This window comes from Chelonia mydas, chromosome 6, assembly GCF_015237465.2.
Source record: "Chelonia mydas isolate rCheMyd1 chromosome 6, rCheMyd1.pri.v2, whole genome shotgun sequence".
In the NCBI taxonomy this organism is placed as follows: domain Eukaryota; kingdom Metazoa; phylum Chordata; order Testudines; family Cheloniidae; genus Chelonia; species Chelonia mydas.
This window is the reverse complement of record NC_051246.2, coordinates 27,547,690-27,566,863: the sequence shown is the minus strand read 5'-3', so window position 1 is coordinate 27,566,863 and position 19,174 is coordinate 27,547,690. Positions and strand designations below refer to the sequence as shown.

General features: G+C 50.0%; 1 protein-coding gene across 1 annotated transcript in view; it reads left to right on the top strand.

Annotated features, from left to right (window-relative positions):
* Positions 1 to 19,174, top strand: part of DUSP8 (dual specificity phosphatase 8) — an 82,402-nt gene that overhangs the window by 4,407 nt on the left and 58,821 nt on the right. The window contains exon 2 of the mRNA XM_027828920.3: positions 15,115 to 15,493. Within this exon, the coding sequence (XP_027684721.2) occupies positions 15,263 to 15,493 (231 nt within the window). The 5' untranslated portion in view covers positions 15,115 to 15,262. The remainder of the gene's footprint in view (positions 1 to 15,114; positions 15,494 to 19,174) is intronic.

Below are 19,174 nucleotides of genomic sequence, written 5' to 3'. Positions count from 1 at the left end.
CTAGTGCAGCAGTCCCACGCATGCAGGCGAGACCAGATGCTCAGGCCCAATTGTACTGTAATAACATAGCACACCGGCATAGTAAACATTATGGTACTAATGGTCACGGAAGGTAGAATGCTTTTCTGAGTGCGCTTCTAACATGGCTTTGTCCTGTTCACATGCTCGAACCACATTAGACGCTAGTTTGGCTGCAGTGCAATGTAACCTTGGCTTTTTTGTTTAAACCTGGCTGGCAAAGCCATTATAGAGCATGGGGGGGCATTATTGAGCCATGGCTGAAGTGTTTTGTCACCAATTCTTTTATTTAACGTACAGTTTTGTAAGGGCCAACAGCTTATCCCGTTCTGCTCCAGGAGCTGTGTATAGGAGTTCACCTCCTGTGGAAAGTGCTGCCAGTGAGGGTTCTCAGGCTTTCAAACCTCCAAGCCCCATGTGGATGAGAGGGACCTAAACCAAACATAAGGACTTGTCTACTTGGAAAAATTGATCAGCATGGCTATAGCAGAATAAGTGATTCTGGTATAGCTATGCCACAACGTCCCTGCCTAGACAATCCCTAAGAGAAGAAGTAGTCTGAACTAATGTGAGGTTCCCTTCTTTATCGCATATGAAGTTTTCTACAATCTTACTTGCAAGACTTTGCATTTGTGAGTCACAGTTGTCAAAAGTGACCAGAGGCTTTGGGTGCCCAACTTGAGATGTCTTGAAGGGGCCTGATATTTCAGAAAGTGTGAGTACCTGTTCTTTCAAACTCTGGTCCTATGAAGGTTCCCCAAATTGGGTTAGGGGGTCCAGAACCACTAGTCAGTTCTGAAAATCTTGCCGCATTATGTCAACAGTCTTACAAAAATAAACAGCAAGAGATGAAGTTAGGGTTATACTAGGGTTGTGTGGCATGGAAGTGAAATTGGGTCTGAAACAAGTAACAGAGGCTTTATCGACCCTAGCACTTTTGTCGGTCGGGGGTGTTTGCAAAAAACACACCCCCGACCGATATAAGTTACACCAACAAAAGCGCCGGTGTGGACAGTGCTATGTCAGCAGGAGAGCGTCTCCCGCTGGCACAGACCGGCTACACAGGAGACCTTACAATGACTCAGCAGCACCGGTACAGCTGTGCCACTGTAAGGTCCATAGCGTAGACGTAGCCATAGTGTATTAGTTACCGGGCTGATGCTGGAAGCATTTCCTTGACACCCTCTTTGTTTCCTGTTCCCACTCCCATTGCATGTCTTCTTTCAAGTGCTCCCTAGGCACAAAATGCCCAGATGGTTCCTGTTTGCCAAGCCACTACCCTCTCCACACTCACATCCTTGCTATGCATTCGCTTCCTCCAGGTTACCTACCAGGAGAAGTTTGGGTCATACACAGCCCATACTTACGTGGCCATCAAAATGTGCACATGCCTAACCTAGGGATGCTGGGCTCTGATTGTAACTCATCTTTCCTCACCTTTGTGTGTTCACTCGTCTCATCTAAAATAAACCTATCCATTCCTTGGGGCTGGGACCTTTTGTTCTTTTGGAACGCCTGTAGAGCACTTTGGGGTCCTGTAACAGTAATTGGCAGGAGGAATTCTCTCCATTTCCAAGTGATGAGCTCAAGGGGTTTACATCCTGAGTTCTAAAAGTAAAAAGGAAGTTGCTGAAGTTGTGGAAAGACTATAAACTCTCATGTTAGGGCATAAGCAATCTCCAGCTGGAGGTTAGAAGGCAACTTTAGTGTAGGAACAGATTATTCCACAATTGCCTACTGCAGCGTTTCTTCTACCCTCCCCCAAAGCACCTGGTCTTGGCCAGTGTCAGTGATAGGGTACTGGATTAGATAAACCACTGATCTGATCCTATAAGAGCGCCCTACTGGAACTCTTGACATCCACCCTCCTTCCCAGCACTTGCCCCTGAGCCTTGCTGGTGACCTTACCAAATCTTTCCTTTTAACCTCTAGCTAGCAGTGAGAGTCATCTGGCTAGTAGGGTTGTGGCATGCCTACATCCACTGTTTATAATAAATCTTTTAAAAAACGAATTCTTTGAGGAATATTGCTGCTGCAAAAAGTTAGCAAATTATATGTTAACTGCGGTTACAGAGGCTCTGGCAGAAATTGTGGTGAAACTTATACCAAGCTTTCAATCTGTTTATCCAAGGGCTTGTGGTCCCTGTGTCAAGGCGAGTGAAACAAGAATGCATGTAAGTCTGGGATTTCATAAGCTGCTCAACTCCCATTGACTTCCAAACCCTCTTAGATAGCTCTTATGCTTTACAGCTGAAGTGAAGAGGGTCTACTGGTCTCCAGAGCAGTCAAATAAATAAATAAACAAAGGAGGGAAAATCAGTGGATGGGCTGGATTTGAGTAGTCCTTGTTTCTGAACTTCTTATTAATATGACTTGTTTTCTTTGAGTTGTAGCTGGAGTGTGTATTTAGTCCAACTTCATTTGTCTTGGCCAGCAGCCCTCCTTGGAATACAGTTGTCCGCATGCTGAACCCCCAAGCTGTTGGGTCAGGAGATGATTCAGAGATGGTGCCAGCACTGCTGACTTCAGGCCACTAAACTAATGCGTGAAAATTATACGTACGTGGAAACCCAGAACGCTTTGCTTGTTTTTCTTTGTTCAACTTTCCCCACCGCGATTGTGAGGACGGGGTTGCACTCACCTGGCTAAGGCCTAGCAAAGTTCAGGCACATGCTGTGGACCTGGTCTTGTTTCCATTGGCTTCAGCGGGGCCACGACTGAGTCCTATACAGTAGCCTCCCACAGCTCTGCCAGTCCACCCTGGCTGAGACCCAGACCTTGAGCACAATCTCTGTTATGCCAAAATGGACCGAGTTCTCCTTTACTTGTTGCCTGCACACGGATGCTGTGCTGATCCTGGTGGAATGCAGCTGCACAGCCAAATGGTCAAAAGGAGCTTGGGACCCTGGTGTCAACCTGTTTAGGCCCAAAAATTGTTATACGTTGTTGAGTGGAAGGCAGGAAAAGGGCAGAATAACTGCCGAATCCTAAGTTACGCTGAATATCCCACAAAACTGATACATCCCATTAGATGGCTGTGTCTGATTGCAGATTGTGCAGAACCTCACTGAATGTACGTTCTCACAAAGCAGTTGTGCTGTACCATTAAATGCAGGTGGAGGTGGGTTTTCTGTTCGCTCACTAAACAGTGACACATGTAATTTCATGTCTCTTTGTATTTTGGCTGCCTTTGTTTTCTTTCTCAATTTCTATGTGTCTGGTGCCAGCGCAATCCTTCCCCAGTCAGTAACTGACACAAAGGTGGGCTTGAGCTATGGCTAAATTCGGAAGGACTCTGGTAGAGCGGTGGGGAAGAGAGAGAACTGAGCTTACTGGGGCGGCAACAACGGGTCTGAAAGGACAAAACTTCGTAAATGCTTTTCATTACGCTGAAGCACTGATGTTGGAACTGGCCAGATCATGATGTAGAATCAGGTCACTCTTCTATTGCTCACCTTGTTATCTGAAACAATATGGCAAAATCATGTGTGCCTTGAAAAGTAAACACCCCCTGGAATTGGGAGGGGAGAATAGAGGTGTGTAGCCCCCTCCTTTTTTTTCCAGGTGAACTGGTTAATGAATGAAACATATTTTGCCAGTTATTACACTAATGGCTCCTCAGGAGATGGTCTGTCCTGGAAAATGTGCAATATCCAGCCCTCCTTTCAATGGGGCAAACAATGAGATTTCTTATTCAGGAAAGAGAGCCTGCATGACAACAGCAAGTCCTGACTGTGTGTGGCCACTGCCCATAAATTGGTCTGGGTTGGATAGGAGAGATGGAAGAGATGAGAAGTCACTTGGTTTGATCTCATGACTTGAGTCACCAAACAAAACCACCCTATAATAAATTACAAGCCCTAAGCAAAAAGGTGAGAGCAGGATATCGTTGCATACCAGATGTTCCTCGTCCTACCTGGTGTATTCTTCTAGATAAAGACGAGCCACTCAAAATCTAGGAGTGCTGGCTTCCTTTTGTGGCTCTGATAGGAGGGTAGAGCCTGAAATGACAAGTACTAGATTGTTCCCCTGCATTTGGGTAAACTTCTTTTGGTCTACAAGGAGTTGGGCAGGATGTAAACAGAGCCAAACTTCTTACATGTGACTAGGTTTGTGGATCTGCAATCCCTTGGAAGGTTAGTGTAGCATCTTTATTGGAGTTGAGTTTAACTTCTGGATTTTATGATGCCTAGAAATGGAGGGCCAGATCCTCAGATGACATAAAATGGTGAAACTCCCTTGACTTCTGTGCTGACTTACACTAGCAGAGAACCCAAGCTGAAGTCCATTCATATGCCAGAGTTTGCAATGGGTGTCATTAGAAACTGTGTAAGACCTTTCAGGGAGCAAGGCTGTTAAACTGTTGTTTCTGCTAAACCGTGGATTCAATTTTTATCTTTTTCCTCATAAACTTGAGGAGCTAATGACGCTGTACAGTGCAAATGGGCTACATGTATCACTGCACCTCGGTCTTAACCTGCTGCACTCCCCTCTCTTTTTTCCAGTCCCCAGGTTCGCCAGTGACTGTCACTCATTCTGAATAGCTCTGATTTAGACAACGTACATTTGGGACTTGGTGGAGACCCCCAAACTCATCTCACGTGTTCTTCTGTGGTGAAATGCTGAGGCTTTTACTCACCTACATCACCCAACCCTGAAGAGCTTCCATCTTCGACTCCTGCAGCTCAATCTTGTGCATCACTACCTCTCGTACAATAACATTGTGGGGAATATTCTTAGGAACAGCTATGAACAGAACTTTGTGCTTTTTTTCCCCAGGAGGCAGAAAATTTATCCAGTGTATGTTTAGGGTGTCCAGGACCCCTGAACAAAGAGAAGTAGGCCAGTCCCATCACAATACATCAAACCATTCCCATTGTGACATGGTGATCAAGCTACTGAAACCCTCCAAGATGAACCCTGTGGTAACATGTGGGTACCCAAAGAAGATGCAGGGAGCTTGTTAAATATCAAGCAACGGGAGCCAGTACAGTAGAAGTGACGAAGTATGAGTCTGAATGACTTTTGTCCCTCACAGTGCTATGTACAGGCACAGAACAAATACTGCAGCGTGGCCCATTCCCTCACCGCAGCTAAGATGTGTGACTAGTGGGTTGGAGTAGGAAGTGCTTGCAGCTCTGAGACATGGGAGCTCACTGTTCTGAGTGTGGGGAGAGCCTTGTGTTAGAAAACATGGAAACTAGCACAATGTTCTAGGAAGCTTTGCCCTGAGCCTGGGCAAGGACAATTGTGGTTAAAACATGGCGGCTGGTCATGGTAAACCCTAGGGTCTCTGCTGTCACATGTTTTAAACATGAGTGTCCTGTTCACACGAAGGACTTTTCCCATTCTACACAGTGCAAGATCATGACTTCTTTTATGGCCACACGTGGGAAGGGGTATGTTATCTAGGCCCCCACTAAATACCGTGTTCTCCCTGCAGCAGCTGATTCCGCACCCTTCTGATTTCAGTGTGAACTGCACATTGGCCACTAAGGGGCACACATGGAAGATGTTCTTATAGCCTGTCTAGAGAGGGTTCATCCTCCTCCTCCTGTTGCTCCCCTTGTCTGCTCAGTGGTATCTGACAATTATGACTGTCTGCAGTTGAGCTGATCTTGAGGTGCTTGAGGCAAGCCTGCGATAGTCCATAAAAACCCCAGTCTCAGACCAAAAGCCTGCACCTATGTAAGTATGTGCCAGAGTTTTTGGCAGGCCTCTGTGCCACTTCTTTATGGTACTTGATGCACCATTCATCCCATTGAGCAGATTAGGACTCCTTAGTGCACGTAACATCCTATGACGAGAAATACCTTTGTGCCTTTGGACTTAGGGGCTCAGTTAGACTCTTACAGAAAACCCAATGTCCAAGAATGCAAATGTGTGTTGACCATTTGGTGGTTCTTGGTGCACAATTCAAACCTTAGAAGTACACATGTAGGTGGACCATGATCCATTTGCAGCATAGAGTGGCATACGTAAAGCCTAGGAGGTTTCTGTTTCCCACCATGAGTTCCTGCCAGCATTAAAACACCAGAAAGAAATCATTATAAGACTTGGGGGTGGGAATTAAACTATAAAGCAAGAAGAAATGTAGCAGCATAGAGGGGAGGTGGGGGGAGGGGAGGGAAGAGATCCAGCCAGCAGCTGGGCCTGTGTACGTTCAAGAGATGCGCCAACTGCCACTGAGCTGCCGTGCTGGGCCAAAAATGGGAGCTCCCCTTCCAGACTTCTTAAGGTGTTCTGAGATTTGTTTGCACAGATGGTGTGCTGCAGTGAGAGCACTGCAACTTGTGCTTGGCCTTGGTCTTAAGGTGGGGGAGGTCAGGCAGTACAAAAGACCAAGTGAGAGAGAGTCTCAAGTGAGAGATAGTGTGGTGGTTTCTCCTTTCTTTATTGGTTCCTCTGCCCCTCTGTGTATCTGTCTATCTCCTGGGAGAATCCTCTCCAAGGTTAGGTAGGGCATTGGACTGTGAGACAGATCTCTCTCTTCTTTCCCCAGATCTCTCTCTGATCTGCAGTGTGACCTTGGGCAGGTTGCCTTACCCCCACCCTTTGTCTGATCTGATCTATTTTGATTGTAAGCTCTTGTGTTATATATATATATATATATTGTACAGTGCTTAGCACTATGAGGCCCTGAGCTGGGCTGGGGTCTCTAGGTCCCACTGTAGTACCTACATATTCCTGTATGGGGATTTGCTCTCTGGTAGATATCCTAATTTTTGAGGTGGAAAGGCAATTCCCGGCCGTCAGGCTTCTTTTTGGTTTTGTTTTTTTGAGGGATCTGTCCCTTATGCAACCTTGAGGCAAGTCATTTTATCTTGTTGGGAAAATTAGAAACCCACAGATGATATTTTATGGCCATTTGTTTTCATTACCCACCTTTCCCTTGAAGAGGCTAAGAGGATTTTTGTGCCTGAGCTGACAGATCTTGGTGAGAGTGTTTCAAGGTTCCGCTAACGAGGATCCTCGCCAGGGACATGTTAACTAAAGTGCCTCTCCCCTTCTGAGGGGAGATTCCCTGAAGTGATGCTGAATCCCTTTTTAAAGGGCATCGCAAGTTGGCTGCTGACAAATCTCCAAGGGCCATCCTAGCAGTGGCACTTGATGCTGCCTCCTCCGATCACCACCCCATAGTCCTAACATGCCCCATCCTAGCTGCGCGTTTGGGTGTCTTTCTCGGAAGCCGCAGCTGCCATTTAACCTAGGTTGTACGTGTTTAGCCTCGGTAGCAAAAAGGGAAACTGCAGATAGGCAAAGGCTGTAGGCTGGTGTGTGACAAAGAGGGTGGAAGCAGCCTGTAGTCCTCTCTGTGAGTTCAAGTCTGAGTCATGGCATTCCTTTCTCTTTCGCTCCCCCCTGACCCAAGCAGATTGTTAGGCTGGTTGGAGTCGCCCAGGCAGTGCCAGTGCAGTTAAGACAGGGCCAAGGCTCCTGCTGCTTGCTGGGTGCCTTCACTGCAGAGAAACCCAGTTAATGTCTCCGTGGGGCTTGAGATGCAGCTGTTGCCTGGCAGCTACATGGTTGCTGTGGAAACCAGAGGTGCTAACTTGTTAATGAGCCCCATATCTCTGATTGCTGCTGCAAAATACTAATAATTAGTAATAGTCCCATGATTTAGGGATCCCTCATGTAGTGTGAGCTGGCAGAGGGGGTTTTCTAAGTGCCTAAGTACTAGGAGGGATGGGGGTGGGGGTGGGGAGGTGATTCTTGGCAACCGTGCCAGAATTTACATCTTAATAAGCACCTGGAGAGCTCTGAAGCTTAAATGCTCCTGCCAGTGTTTCAGGCCATAAGCTGACAGTTACTTTCTCAGCAATCCTTCCGGCAGATAATCTCCTGCCTTCCCCAATGGCTGAGCCAAGAATTACTGACAAGTTCTGTCAACACCTGCCCTGTGTGCACCTTGAGAGGCTGCGTAGCCCAGTGGGTGGGCGCGGCGCTGGCCAGAGGGTGAAAAGACCTGAGTTCTGCCACTGTGTGATAGGCAAATTGCTTGAGCTCTTGGTGCTTCAGCTTTCCCAACAGGATAATGATGCTTTCCTCTCATTTTAAAGCACTTTGAGGTCATGGATGGAAAGAACTAGGTGGTATTCTCCTTGCCCCTTTGCTTCTTTGTGTCAGGATGTGCACTGACCGTGTTTGATGGGGAAAACTATTCGCTCCATCACTTGTTTTCTGTCTAGTCCACCCAGTGCAGGGCTGTCCCCTATAGTATATTCTCCAGTATTCACTCAGCACTATATCCAGGCTGGAGTTATCTGCTTTTGCTGCTTATGCCCAAGCTAACCACTTTAAAGTCATGTCCAATGTTTAGGCTTGATCCTGCCCCTTTCAAAGTCAATGTGAGTTTTGCTTTTGATGGGAGTACAGTCGGACCCTGGGTTGTCAACAGCCTCTGGCATTTCAGTATGGTTCTCTAGCAAGGGAGATCTCTGGTAGAAGGTAGAAAGCAGCGTGTGGATGAGCCCTTTCCATTGATGGCCCTTGTGCTTGCTACTGGCTGGGAAGGGGGAAGAGAAAATAGAGGGAGAAACACGAGCTAGTCGTTGGCCTTGCGAGGGAAAAGTTAACCTTCTATCAGATTGTTTCCGTTTCTCTGAGCCTTGGCTGCTTCCATCTATATTTAGGATTTACGGGAAAAACAAAGGGGAGCAGAAAACACCAGGGGAGGGAGCAGGAGTAGATGGGGAGAGCAGGAACAAAAGGGCCAGAAACAGGCTGAGGCATGAACAGTGTTGAACCCACTACTTCTTGCAGTGCAGTGGACTTGCCAAAGGTAGCAAGAGGGGCGGTTCCTGAGTTAGACCAGTGTACTGAAGGGAAGAGCCATCACGGAGGCACAAGTGCTAGCGCAAAGCAATGTGGTGACCTGAAACTGGCTACCTGGGGCCTGGTTAATGGTTGCTACACCAGCACATCTGCAGAGGTCCCTTCATTAACACCCCCCAGCGTGAGATCCTCTGCAGTAGCCAGCTCAGCACCCTTCCTAGGCACACATCCCCAGTAGGAGACCTAGTGCAGGGAGCATTCTGAGGCAGCCAAGGGGGGGTGAAGTATTGAGGGCAGGAGCGGGGGTGGCCAGGACATTGCTATACCGAGTAGGTTCTTTTTTGTGCTGCTGCAATTGCCCATTGGTGCCTAATTGCAGCCAGGGTGCAAGATAGGGCGGACCTGAGAGGCTGAGCTCTGTCTCTGCAATGGCACAGGGATGAATTCAGGCTCTGTTCTTCTCCAGAACTTCCTATGTGCTTTCCTAGCCTGCCAAAACAGGTGCACATCTGGGGCGCATGAACCTTTGCCTGGCTTCTCTAAGTGTGTAGAACTATGTGTATGGAACAGGTGCTGTGCTATATTATACGCAGGGGGGCATGAGATGTTGATTACTCCCATTGTGGGGAAATAATCTGATTTGGATGTTGGGGCGGGGGCCAATACTGTCTGAATGGAGCTGGGTGTTGCTAATATTAAATACCTGCCCATGCATTCCCCCTCCTTGAAGAAATGCCTGTGGGCCCTTTATGGGGGGAGAAGGATTAGGACAGATGGCTGCCTGTTGGCTGTTGATCCTCACCCAACTCCACGTTCGGAAGGCCAGGTACCGCCACCTCTGGCATTCTTCAGGATTTCCCACAGCTCTCATCTTGAAGCTTCCTGGCTGGCTGCCTCCCCCAAGAAACCACCTGTAATCTGTGAAAGGTGTTCTCGGGAGGGTCCTGCACCAGCAGCAGGAAAAAGAAGCATTCTGAGCCCTAAGGTAATAGAGGGGATATGAGGGCTGATGGGGGAGTTGGAGACCTGAATGGGCAGTGAAAAACCCTGGGCCTGATTCTCCATCCCTCCATCCCCCCCGCCCCACCGGATGTGGCCATTTGTGCACCTGAGCAAATGAGCACCCAAGGTTCAGGGCAGCACAGTTCAGGCCCAGGGAGCTGAGTGTTTCCAAGTTATTGCATAGAAATGTTTGGCCCCCACTTTGGGCTTACATCGAAGGACACGCCCTACTGCGTGTGGTTTAACTCCTGGTGCTGACCCCTGTGCAATTCTGCTGATGTGTATTTCAATGGAGTTGCATGCCAGGGACGAATCTGCCTCACTGTCTTGAGATAGGGGTGTGTGGGGAGCGTAATGCACACACCAAGCTGTCATTTTGTCCCTGAGTGGCAGCATGGTGCCTCCTGCTTTGCTGTCCCCATTCAGCTAAACTTGTGGCCCATCTCCTCATTACAGGCACTCCAGGGAGAGGTGGGATTAAAGGATTATGGTAATGTTCTTCAGGAATGCTCAAGAAGATTAAGGCAGCTTTAATAAACTGATAAGAGAGGGACACAGCTTTGTTTCTGAAACCCAAATTTAGGTTTCAGGTTAACCTTTTCCCCTCCTTTTGGAGCTTGTGGTCTCCTATCATGGTGGTGAGGTAATGGAAGACCTCTCTGGATCTTGCTCAGCAGCATCCGCCATCCGTTCCTGCTTCTTCACTTTGACTCAGTTGGCAAGAAGGAAGAAGACACTTCCCTTATTTCTCCTCTCTGGGTATCTCCCCAGTTAACTTCATGTTAAAGTTGGTTTGTGCTCTTAAGATTATCTCTAAAACACAGCACTGCAGGGTGTCAGGTTCAGTGTCTTTCAGTGACTGTAGACCAAATAGCCTTCATTTACAAATAAAAATGTTCCTCTTCTAGCTGCCAGCCCTGCAAGCCAAGCCCAGCCTGTGATGTGAGAGTCAAGCTGGGCTCTGTTGACCTTACCTCCACTAGCTTTCCCTGCATCTCTCCCTCACAATTTCCTCCAATTGCTGTCCCCAGTGGTTTTGGCAAGGTTGGGAGCAATAGCGTGGAGCAGATAGCAGCAGCCATTGGTGTTTTTACCACCATGTCACCGGGACACGCTCTCACTGTGGCTGCATAGTGTAGTGATAAAAGCACTGACCGCCCTTTCTGCTGCTTCCTGGTTGACTCCTGGAGCAGGAACTCTGTTCTTTGTGTGTACAGTTCCTAGTACAACGGGGCCTTGCTTGCTGATCAGGGTTCCTGGGTGTTTCTGTAAGGTGAATAACTAGTGCCAGCAGCTTATGTCTGTGCGAGCGCTACTTCTGCTGTTACCATCCGTACAGCTGAACCAGGTGGTAGCAATGGTGGGAAGCTTGGGGATGGGGGAGACTAGTGAAGCGATGCAGCATTTTCTGGTTCCTGCATCCCCAGCAATAAAGATTCTGCAAGTGGAACTTAGTCTGATGTTCCAGCAGGACCAGACTTTAGCTCGCTCTCCCTTAGCAGACCGCTGCCTCGTATGATGCTGGCTGGGGTGGGAGTGCACTAGAATAAACAACTCTCTTGGTGTCAAGGGATCGTGGATTGTCTGGACTGAGCTGCTGGGCTATCCTTGCAGCCTTCATTTTGGAAGAACTAGTGTGTGGGGAGAGCACACCACCTGTGTACACCAAAGTCCTCTCTGGGGCAGTGGGGGTTATAGGTTGGGCCTGGCTGCCTTTCTCTGCGTCACCTTCCCCACCATCTCTGGCTTTGTCCATCTAAATGCTTGCTTGCCTGTCAGAATTGAACACTGCACAACCTCTTCCAGACAGGCATTTCTTTGAGCAATTAGGAGATAAAGGGGCTGTTATCTTCCCCAGGCCCCTCTGATTGTGTTTGAAAACCCCAAAGCCACCCCTTGTGCACAGTCTGGAGAGTGAGGGGAATGGATCCTATTATCTCCCTGGATAACAAGCTATCTTTCTCCCCCTTTCCCGTCTCTGTTGTATCACCCTTCCATCCCACTCCAGCATTTCATACTTATCCCTCAGTCTGAACCTTCTCTCCACCTCTTTGTCTGTCTCTCTCTTCCAATTCCTATTTTTCCTGGCTGGAGTTTGGGGAATCAGGAGGGGAATTGGCAGCTTGTATTCCCTGATGGAGAGGGGACAGGAGCAGAGAGAGAGAGAGAGAGAGAAACATAGCAAAAGCCAGCTAATTTGCATCCTTTCTGATTGCCCATGCTCTATAGCCCAAGTGCAGTGGGGGGTCTCAGGCGAGGCTGTTACTGCATAATGAGGTGTGTCATATCACAGCAGGAGCCAGCCTTCCCTCCTCCTCCCCGCTCCCTCCAGGCCTCTTAATTAGAACTGTTTCAATTTTTGAAACCCTCCCTAGAAGAAAAAAATATCAGGAGGGAGGAGAGTGCGAATAGCAGTGGTGGGGAGGGACTGGGAGCTGACCACAGGAAGGGGTAGCTGAGCTCCGATTGGAATCCTTGTGCTGAGATATAAAGCGATACCAGCACACAATGGGGCGGGGAATGTACAGGGGACGATTGCCCAAAGCTGTGAGAAGCTTTCTGTGCTGTAAGGGGGCCACAATCAGTTCCTGGTGGGTTTTAAGCTAAATTTAATATGGTGATGGGTGGTAGGGGTGGCTGTGGGTATGTGGCTTTTTGGTGTATCGTTTCTATTATGTCCCGAGGCTGGGAGCATGAATCTTGGCACTGGAGGTTTGGGGGTATAGATTCTAGTGCTTTGAGGTGTGGATCTTTCTGTGCCCAGAAGAGGGGATTTATTATTGTAGGGTTGCTCATCAGCAGGGCTAACAGAAGCCTTCCGATGCTGAATAAAGCCCCATGTTCTGAGGATTTGTGTCCTCCTGAATGTTCGCTGTGTTCTCTAGAATCACTTACCTTTCAAAGAGCAGGATTTCTGGCTCCCCCTGACTGAGGAAGGGCCTTCACCATATAAATGGATGTGATATTGAGCTTGCACCCTTTGTCCTATCTACTGAGATGGAAAGCTCCTTGGGGCAGAGATGCTCTCTCACCATATGTTTTTAGGACAGTGCCTCGCACGATGGGGCCCTGTTCTCGCTTGGGACAGCTGGAAGTTGCAGCTAACATGATACAAATAAACAGTAAAGACTGAAATAGCAGCAGAAGAATGATTTTTTTCCCCCTCCTTTTGGCTTTAAGTGGGAGTTGACATCAAAGCTGGTTATTACTATTAAAATGATGGCAGAGTTAATGATTTGGCTGCCGGGACTTAGATTGGAAATCTACATGCTTCTCTTTGTGTGTCTGGACTCACGTACCAGTTGTCATTTGAAAGGCTCCTCTCTTGGAGTAATGCTATGCGTGGGAAAATGTGAATAGTCTGATGCTTTATGGATTTCCAGCTTGGGGCGTGCGGGAGAACATAACAACCCTTGATCTGCCCTTTCTGAATTGCTACATGAGTGTATGTGTGTGTGTGTGGGATCAGAATATGGAAATGGCTGAGAATGACCGGCATCCTTTGAGTGATTGAGATGCCTGCTACTGTCTCTGCAACAAATCCTGGCTCCAAGGAAGTCAGTAGGTATATTTTTTCAGAGTAGCAGCCATGTTAGTTTGTATTCACAAAAAGAAAAGGAGGACTTGTGGTACCTTAGAGACTAACCAATTTATTTGAGCATATGCTTTCGTAAGCTACAGCTCACTTCATCGGATGCATGTATCTTGACATTGCCTGAACTGGCCCCTCTAGAAGTGGTGTTCAATTTTCCCAGCTCAGACACATTGGGCTGCCCTGGTACGGCCAGTGGGTTTTCTATACAGTGTGGTCGGCACTGTAATAACCTGGTTACTATTTCTAAATGGCTCTCCTTGTGTCCTACAGTGATGCCTGGCATTAAAACTGAAGAGGCCTGACCCTCTCCCCTGTGCCTACCAGGCAGACATCCTGCAGATGTGAGCAGAATGCTCCCAGATGCTGAGTTCTGGGGCTTTGTATAGCGCTTAGCAGTTCTACGGACGCATCCATGGAGGATCTCTGGGCACGTCACTAACACAAATGAGCCCTTTTCCAAGACAGCCCTCGGGGAGAGTGAAGTATTATTCCCATTTTGCAAATGGGGAAACTGAAACACAGAGCAGCTAAGTGACCTGCCCAAGGTTACACAGCACATCAGAGCCAGGAATAATGTTCAGAGTCCAATATTTTTGGAAGCTTCTAGTTATTTGTGGGTGCACAGAGTTTAGACACCTGAAAGGGCCCCATTTTTCAGCAGGTGTTGAGCGCCTACCTTCTAAAAAGGAGGCCCCTTTTAAGGCATCCAGAATAGCTAATCACTCTGGCGCAAGTGCTGGGTTCAAACCCCCTTGATCTCCCCAGTTAACTTCGTGTTAAAGTTTTCTGGACTGCTGCTTCTTCCAACCCAAGGGCCCCAGGGCTTAGGTAATGCAGAAGCTGCTCCTGCTGTGTGCTGGCCTTCGGCTTATGCTGGCTGGTCACTGCAGGGGTGCTCCTGATGAGAGCTGGGCTGAATAACTTCATTTCCTTGGAGGAAGAGAGAGCACTTGCTGAGAACCCAGCACGCCCTGGCAGCCAGCTACAGGGTGGGGACGAGGGGGTCATGAGCTAGGCTTTACCAGTCCACGTCCCTCTAACTTCTTTGTTACTCTCACGGTGGTGGGGGCCCCGCGGCTGCTGCCCTTCACGTGGCACGGGCCCTGCCTCTGACAGTGTGCTTCAGTGAGCTGGCCTGGGGGGGGACCACCGCCAGACTATCAGTGATCGGGAGAGCAGAAAGATTCTGGTTACGGCGCTTAACGAGACTGCCCCCCAATATGCTGAACCCTGCTCCTTTGAGCCACCTCCTTCCATACCCTCGACTGGGGTGGGGGTGTGAGAGAGGGATTGAGGAGGAAGTTGTGTGTGTTTGTGAGGGGAGAAGCTGTTGTGTGGTGGTAAGGCGGGCTGTGAGAGGGAACGGGCCCTGAGGAGGGATATAGTCAGGTAGGGAGGGGATGCAGCAGGTATTGCAGAGACCTAGAAGACCAGCACTCTTGGCTCCATTCTGCAGTCTCCATTTTCACCTTTGTGCCCAGCTGGCCGATCTGACAGGTAAATGTACCTTGACATTCCATGTAGAAAGTGCCACCATCCACGCCAGGTTCTGTCCTTGGCTACCCTGGTGTAAATCAAGAGTAACCCCATTGGACTCAGCTTTTGGCCCATGTGGCTGAGATAGGACTTGGCTCTTGGAAACTTGTTTCCAGGTGAATTCCCAGGGCTGCCTGTGCTGTCATAACACCTGACTCTGGGTTTCCCCTCTCCTCATTTCTCAACAGGTTCGGCACGATGACTTGGCATCCTGGGCTTTAGCGGCGTGGCAAGATCAGGACAGGTACTGCCCTGCTCGTGCTGTATCCTGCTCCCTCTTTCCTCTGGGAGATTGGTGCTGGCTTCCCTGCCCCTGGCCTTCCCTCCGGGCCTGTTATGGCCGGGGATAGACTCCCACGCAAAGTGATGGATGCGAAGAAGCTGGCCAGTCTCCTGAGGAACGGGGCCAAGGGCACCTTGGTCATTGACAGCCGCTCCTTTGTGGAGTATAACTCCTGGCACATCCTCAGCTCTGTCAACATCTGCTGCTCCAAGCTGGTCAAGAGGCGGCTTCAGCAGGACAAAGTCTGCATCACGGAGCTCATCCAGCCAGCCTCCAAGATGAAGGTACTTAATCCGGCCCTTGCCTGCCTTTCCACTAGGGCTCCTCACCTACCAGATAGGGGCCTGGCCTGAGAGGGCACATGACCGTCATATGGAGCAACAGGATGGAAGTGCCTGCTGCTGGCTCGCTCTTCTGCTGCTCATTCCGGTCCCTTTGAGTGGAACCCAGCCACTGCCCTCCGGCCCTGCCATCTCACGGAGGCAGAGCAGTTATGTTCCCGCCCCGCTCGCAGTGTCCACAGCCCACAGATGTGTTGCCAAATAATGTGGCAAGGAGGGGGGTTGAGCCATTAAGGGAGGCTGCCCTTTCGTGTTGCTCTACTGTCCCCTCACCTGAGGTTGCCACAGTGTGTCAGCCTTGGGCAAGGGGCATTGCATTAGAAAACCAGCCCCCAGAGCCCTCTCATAGCTAGTACCACTAAAAACTCCTCCCTCCCCTCTTCCATCGCTAGCCCTCTTCGGGGACCAGTAATCCTCCCACCTTGGGACGCCGGTGCTCCTATCCAGTGGCATTGCTTTTTCTTCACTTATCCCCCTTGTTGGGCTGAGCCCCGGAGTTTGGATCAGGCTCTGTTGCCCCCAGCTGTGTGGGTGCAGGCCAGCCTCAATTTCAAATGGCACTGGTGCCCTGATGGTTGCTTCAGTGCTGGCAGGAGCAAGTCCTGCCCCCACCTGGGTGGACTTTGCCAATAGGCTCAGAAGCACTGCTGCACGCAATCTCTGTTCATCTCCTCGCTCCCCTGCAGCCGGTCAGTTGGCTGCTGCACTTACCCTTCTGTTTGTTGTTCTCTTTGTTACATGGCTCTAGTTTCTCGTGCACTGAATGGTGCAAACCTCATTTGTTTCTCTTAGCTCCTTGCCTGATGGAACCGCCCCTGCAAAAGCAGCTGTGCAAAACCCACCTGCTAGCAGCTGTCCCTCTGGGAGTCCAGGGGCTAAGCGGGGGATAATCCTTTCAAGTGGGATTCGTGTCAATGAGAGCTAATTGCCTGCAGGGTAAACGGCAGGGCTGGGCTGCTGATGGGGCGCCATGCCAGTCTTCCGCTCCTTTTGTGTGCCCTGACATCGGGCTAAGGGGCAGGAGCGAGCCTCACCTCTGCCCACAGGGAGGTGGTCCCTCCCACACTGGCTCTGTTGGTGGGGTTTAGTGCTGATCTTCCCCCTTCCACCCACAGAGGCATTCTGGGGCTTGGGGAAAATCCAAACCGATTGGGCCCCATTTGTTGCCTATTTACCCCTGGTGCTAATATGCCCATTTCTAAAGGGGGTGCCCTGGCCCCTTCCACCAGGGCCTGTTCCTGAGATCCGTAGTCTCTCCCAGCTGCTGCTTGCCGTGTCTGTGCTTCATGGGATCGGCTCCTTGCTCTGCCAGGCATGGGGCTTATTGGACTGGGACCTCCAAGGCAGAGTTCACGCTGATGCAGCTCCTCAGGAGTAACGTGCCAGAGGCCCCCCTTAGGGGTACATCCTCCTGCAGGGTGGCCCTGGCATTGGCTTAAACCAACATGCAGCTGGAAACCTGCCCGCACTGGGGGCACGTGATACCCTAGCAGCAGCAACTGCTCAGCCACCCGGTGCATCCCCCGTTCTCTCGCCCTCTGTCTGCGGGCCTGCTCCCTCCCCATGCTTTGCATTAACCCAGGTGTATGCTGGGGCGTTTAACAATAAGCTCTCTCCTGAGGCCTCTCCGTTTGTGGCTTGCTCCCTGCAGTTGCTCCTGCTTTTACTGTTCATTCTTCTCCTTTCTCCCCCCCCCCCGCCCTTTTTATGGCAAAGTGAGGGTAATTCAGGCGATTAATCAAATGCTAGACCCAGCTGGAGCCATCTGTGGCGTCCTCACACCCCCTCCCCATGCACGCGCGCACACGGGCTTCCTGATTGGCTGCCGGTGACATCACCCTGCCTGGATCAAGGAGGTTTGCACTGCGGGGTGGGGTGGGGGAGCCTTGCCTCCAATCTGCTTTACTGATGCTTCAGGCCAGAGGATTGGAGGGGATTGCCGAGCATTCCTCCTGCACGGATTTAGCTGTTCTTAAATCCGCTGGTGAATAAGGCAGAATAAGCAGGTTTTACAAACTGGGAAAGAGAGAGAGGCGTATCCACCCTCCCCTGGGCTGGGGTTACCTCTGCAGTGGGCGTGGTCACGTGCAGCAGCAGCAAGGCAGGACGGATGCTCTGCATGTGTGCATGGGGGCGGTGACCAGTGCTAGGCTGGGAAGAGCCTAACCTGGTGATTATCCGGTGCCTTCTGCTGGCAAACCTGCAGGGCTTCAGGAGCACAGCATCCCTGCAGCCGGGCCGAGGAAATCCCCACAGCAGCAGCCAAAGGGAGCTGGGCCAGCACTCCCCATTGCTCCTCTCTTCCCATCCTCACCCCCCGCATGGACACTTTTAAAGTCACCGATGGCACCCAAACTTCAGACTGGTGCAGGGCATGCATGGCCCTTTATTGCTGGCCAGCTCGCACCAATAATCCACCTAGCCCAGTATCCCAACTCTAACAGGGGCTGCTTCAAAGGAGGGTGCAGAAGACCCCCCCCGTAGTGGGTAATTACATAGCGATGCGGGCATTGACCAGAGACAGAATTATAATCCCCTGGGAATGACACTGCGGTGCTGGGAGAGGAGACACTCATTGGTTTAGCTTCTCTTCTTACCTTCTTTAAGGCTGAAATTTTTCATGGTGCTTCCCAAGCCAGACACGAACATTCTTCCGCTGTACTTCCGAGCGAGCCATTCATTAATATCCTCTGGCATGCTGTACCTCCATAGCACTGGAGATAATCCTCAAGGCACCCTCGGGGAGTTAAGCAACTTGTCCCAGGAAGCCAAGGGTACCTGTCAGAACTAGGACGAGAGATCCAGGGGCCAGATCCTCCACTGGTATAAATCCAGTGTAAAGCTCTGTTGGCTCTGTTTGTGCACCAGCAGCAGATGTGGCCATGGTTTTCCTGATTCCAAGTCCTGTGATCAGGCCTCTGAACCGCACCTCTCCTAAGGAAGTGCACTTTGGGCTGATGAAAACAGCCCGACTGCAGTAACTGATGAGTCAAGAATGCACTTTGCTCCCAGTAGTTTCAGTCAAAGTGATGTTTGCCATTGATTTCAGTCGGAGTAGGACTAGGCCTTGTAGCCTGCTGATGTCCCTTTAAAAGCATATTTTAGACCCCAAATCTAAAATTCTTCTCCTCCCCGCCCCCACCAAAAAAAACCCACCAACCCTTAAATTTTTATTGGGCGTCTCAGTTTTGTTGCTTGGTTTGGGAGCTGGGGAGTGCTGAATATTCCACCTAGTGGTTTATTGCACCACAAGAGGAGTGGGGCCTTATGGGATTTGTGGTTCTTAATAACTGGCCTCTTGGGGAAAGGAGGAATTTCTGTGTCTGCTTCCAGTGGGGCAGAAGAGGAGGTGATGATGACTGCTCCTTCGGGGCGAAGGATGACGATTCCGGAGTCCCCCAGAGCAGGGCTGAGGGGAGGAGCTGCCAGTGTCCCTCTTTGTTCCTCCCCATCAAAGCTGTTGGGATGATGAGAGGAGCTGGGGATAGAGCACTTGTCAGGTGGATGGGATGGGATAGCAGGGGACCTTTAAGAGGAGGTTTTTGAGGCAGGGAATGGGACTTGGATCAGGATCTTGGGGTTGCAAGGAAGGTGTAGGGACTGGCTGCTGGCACGGATGGGCAG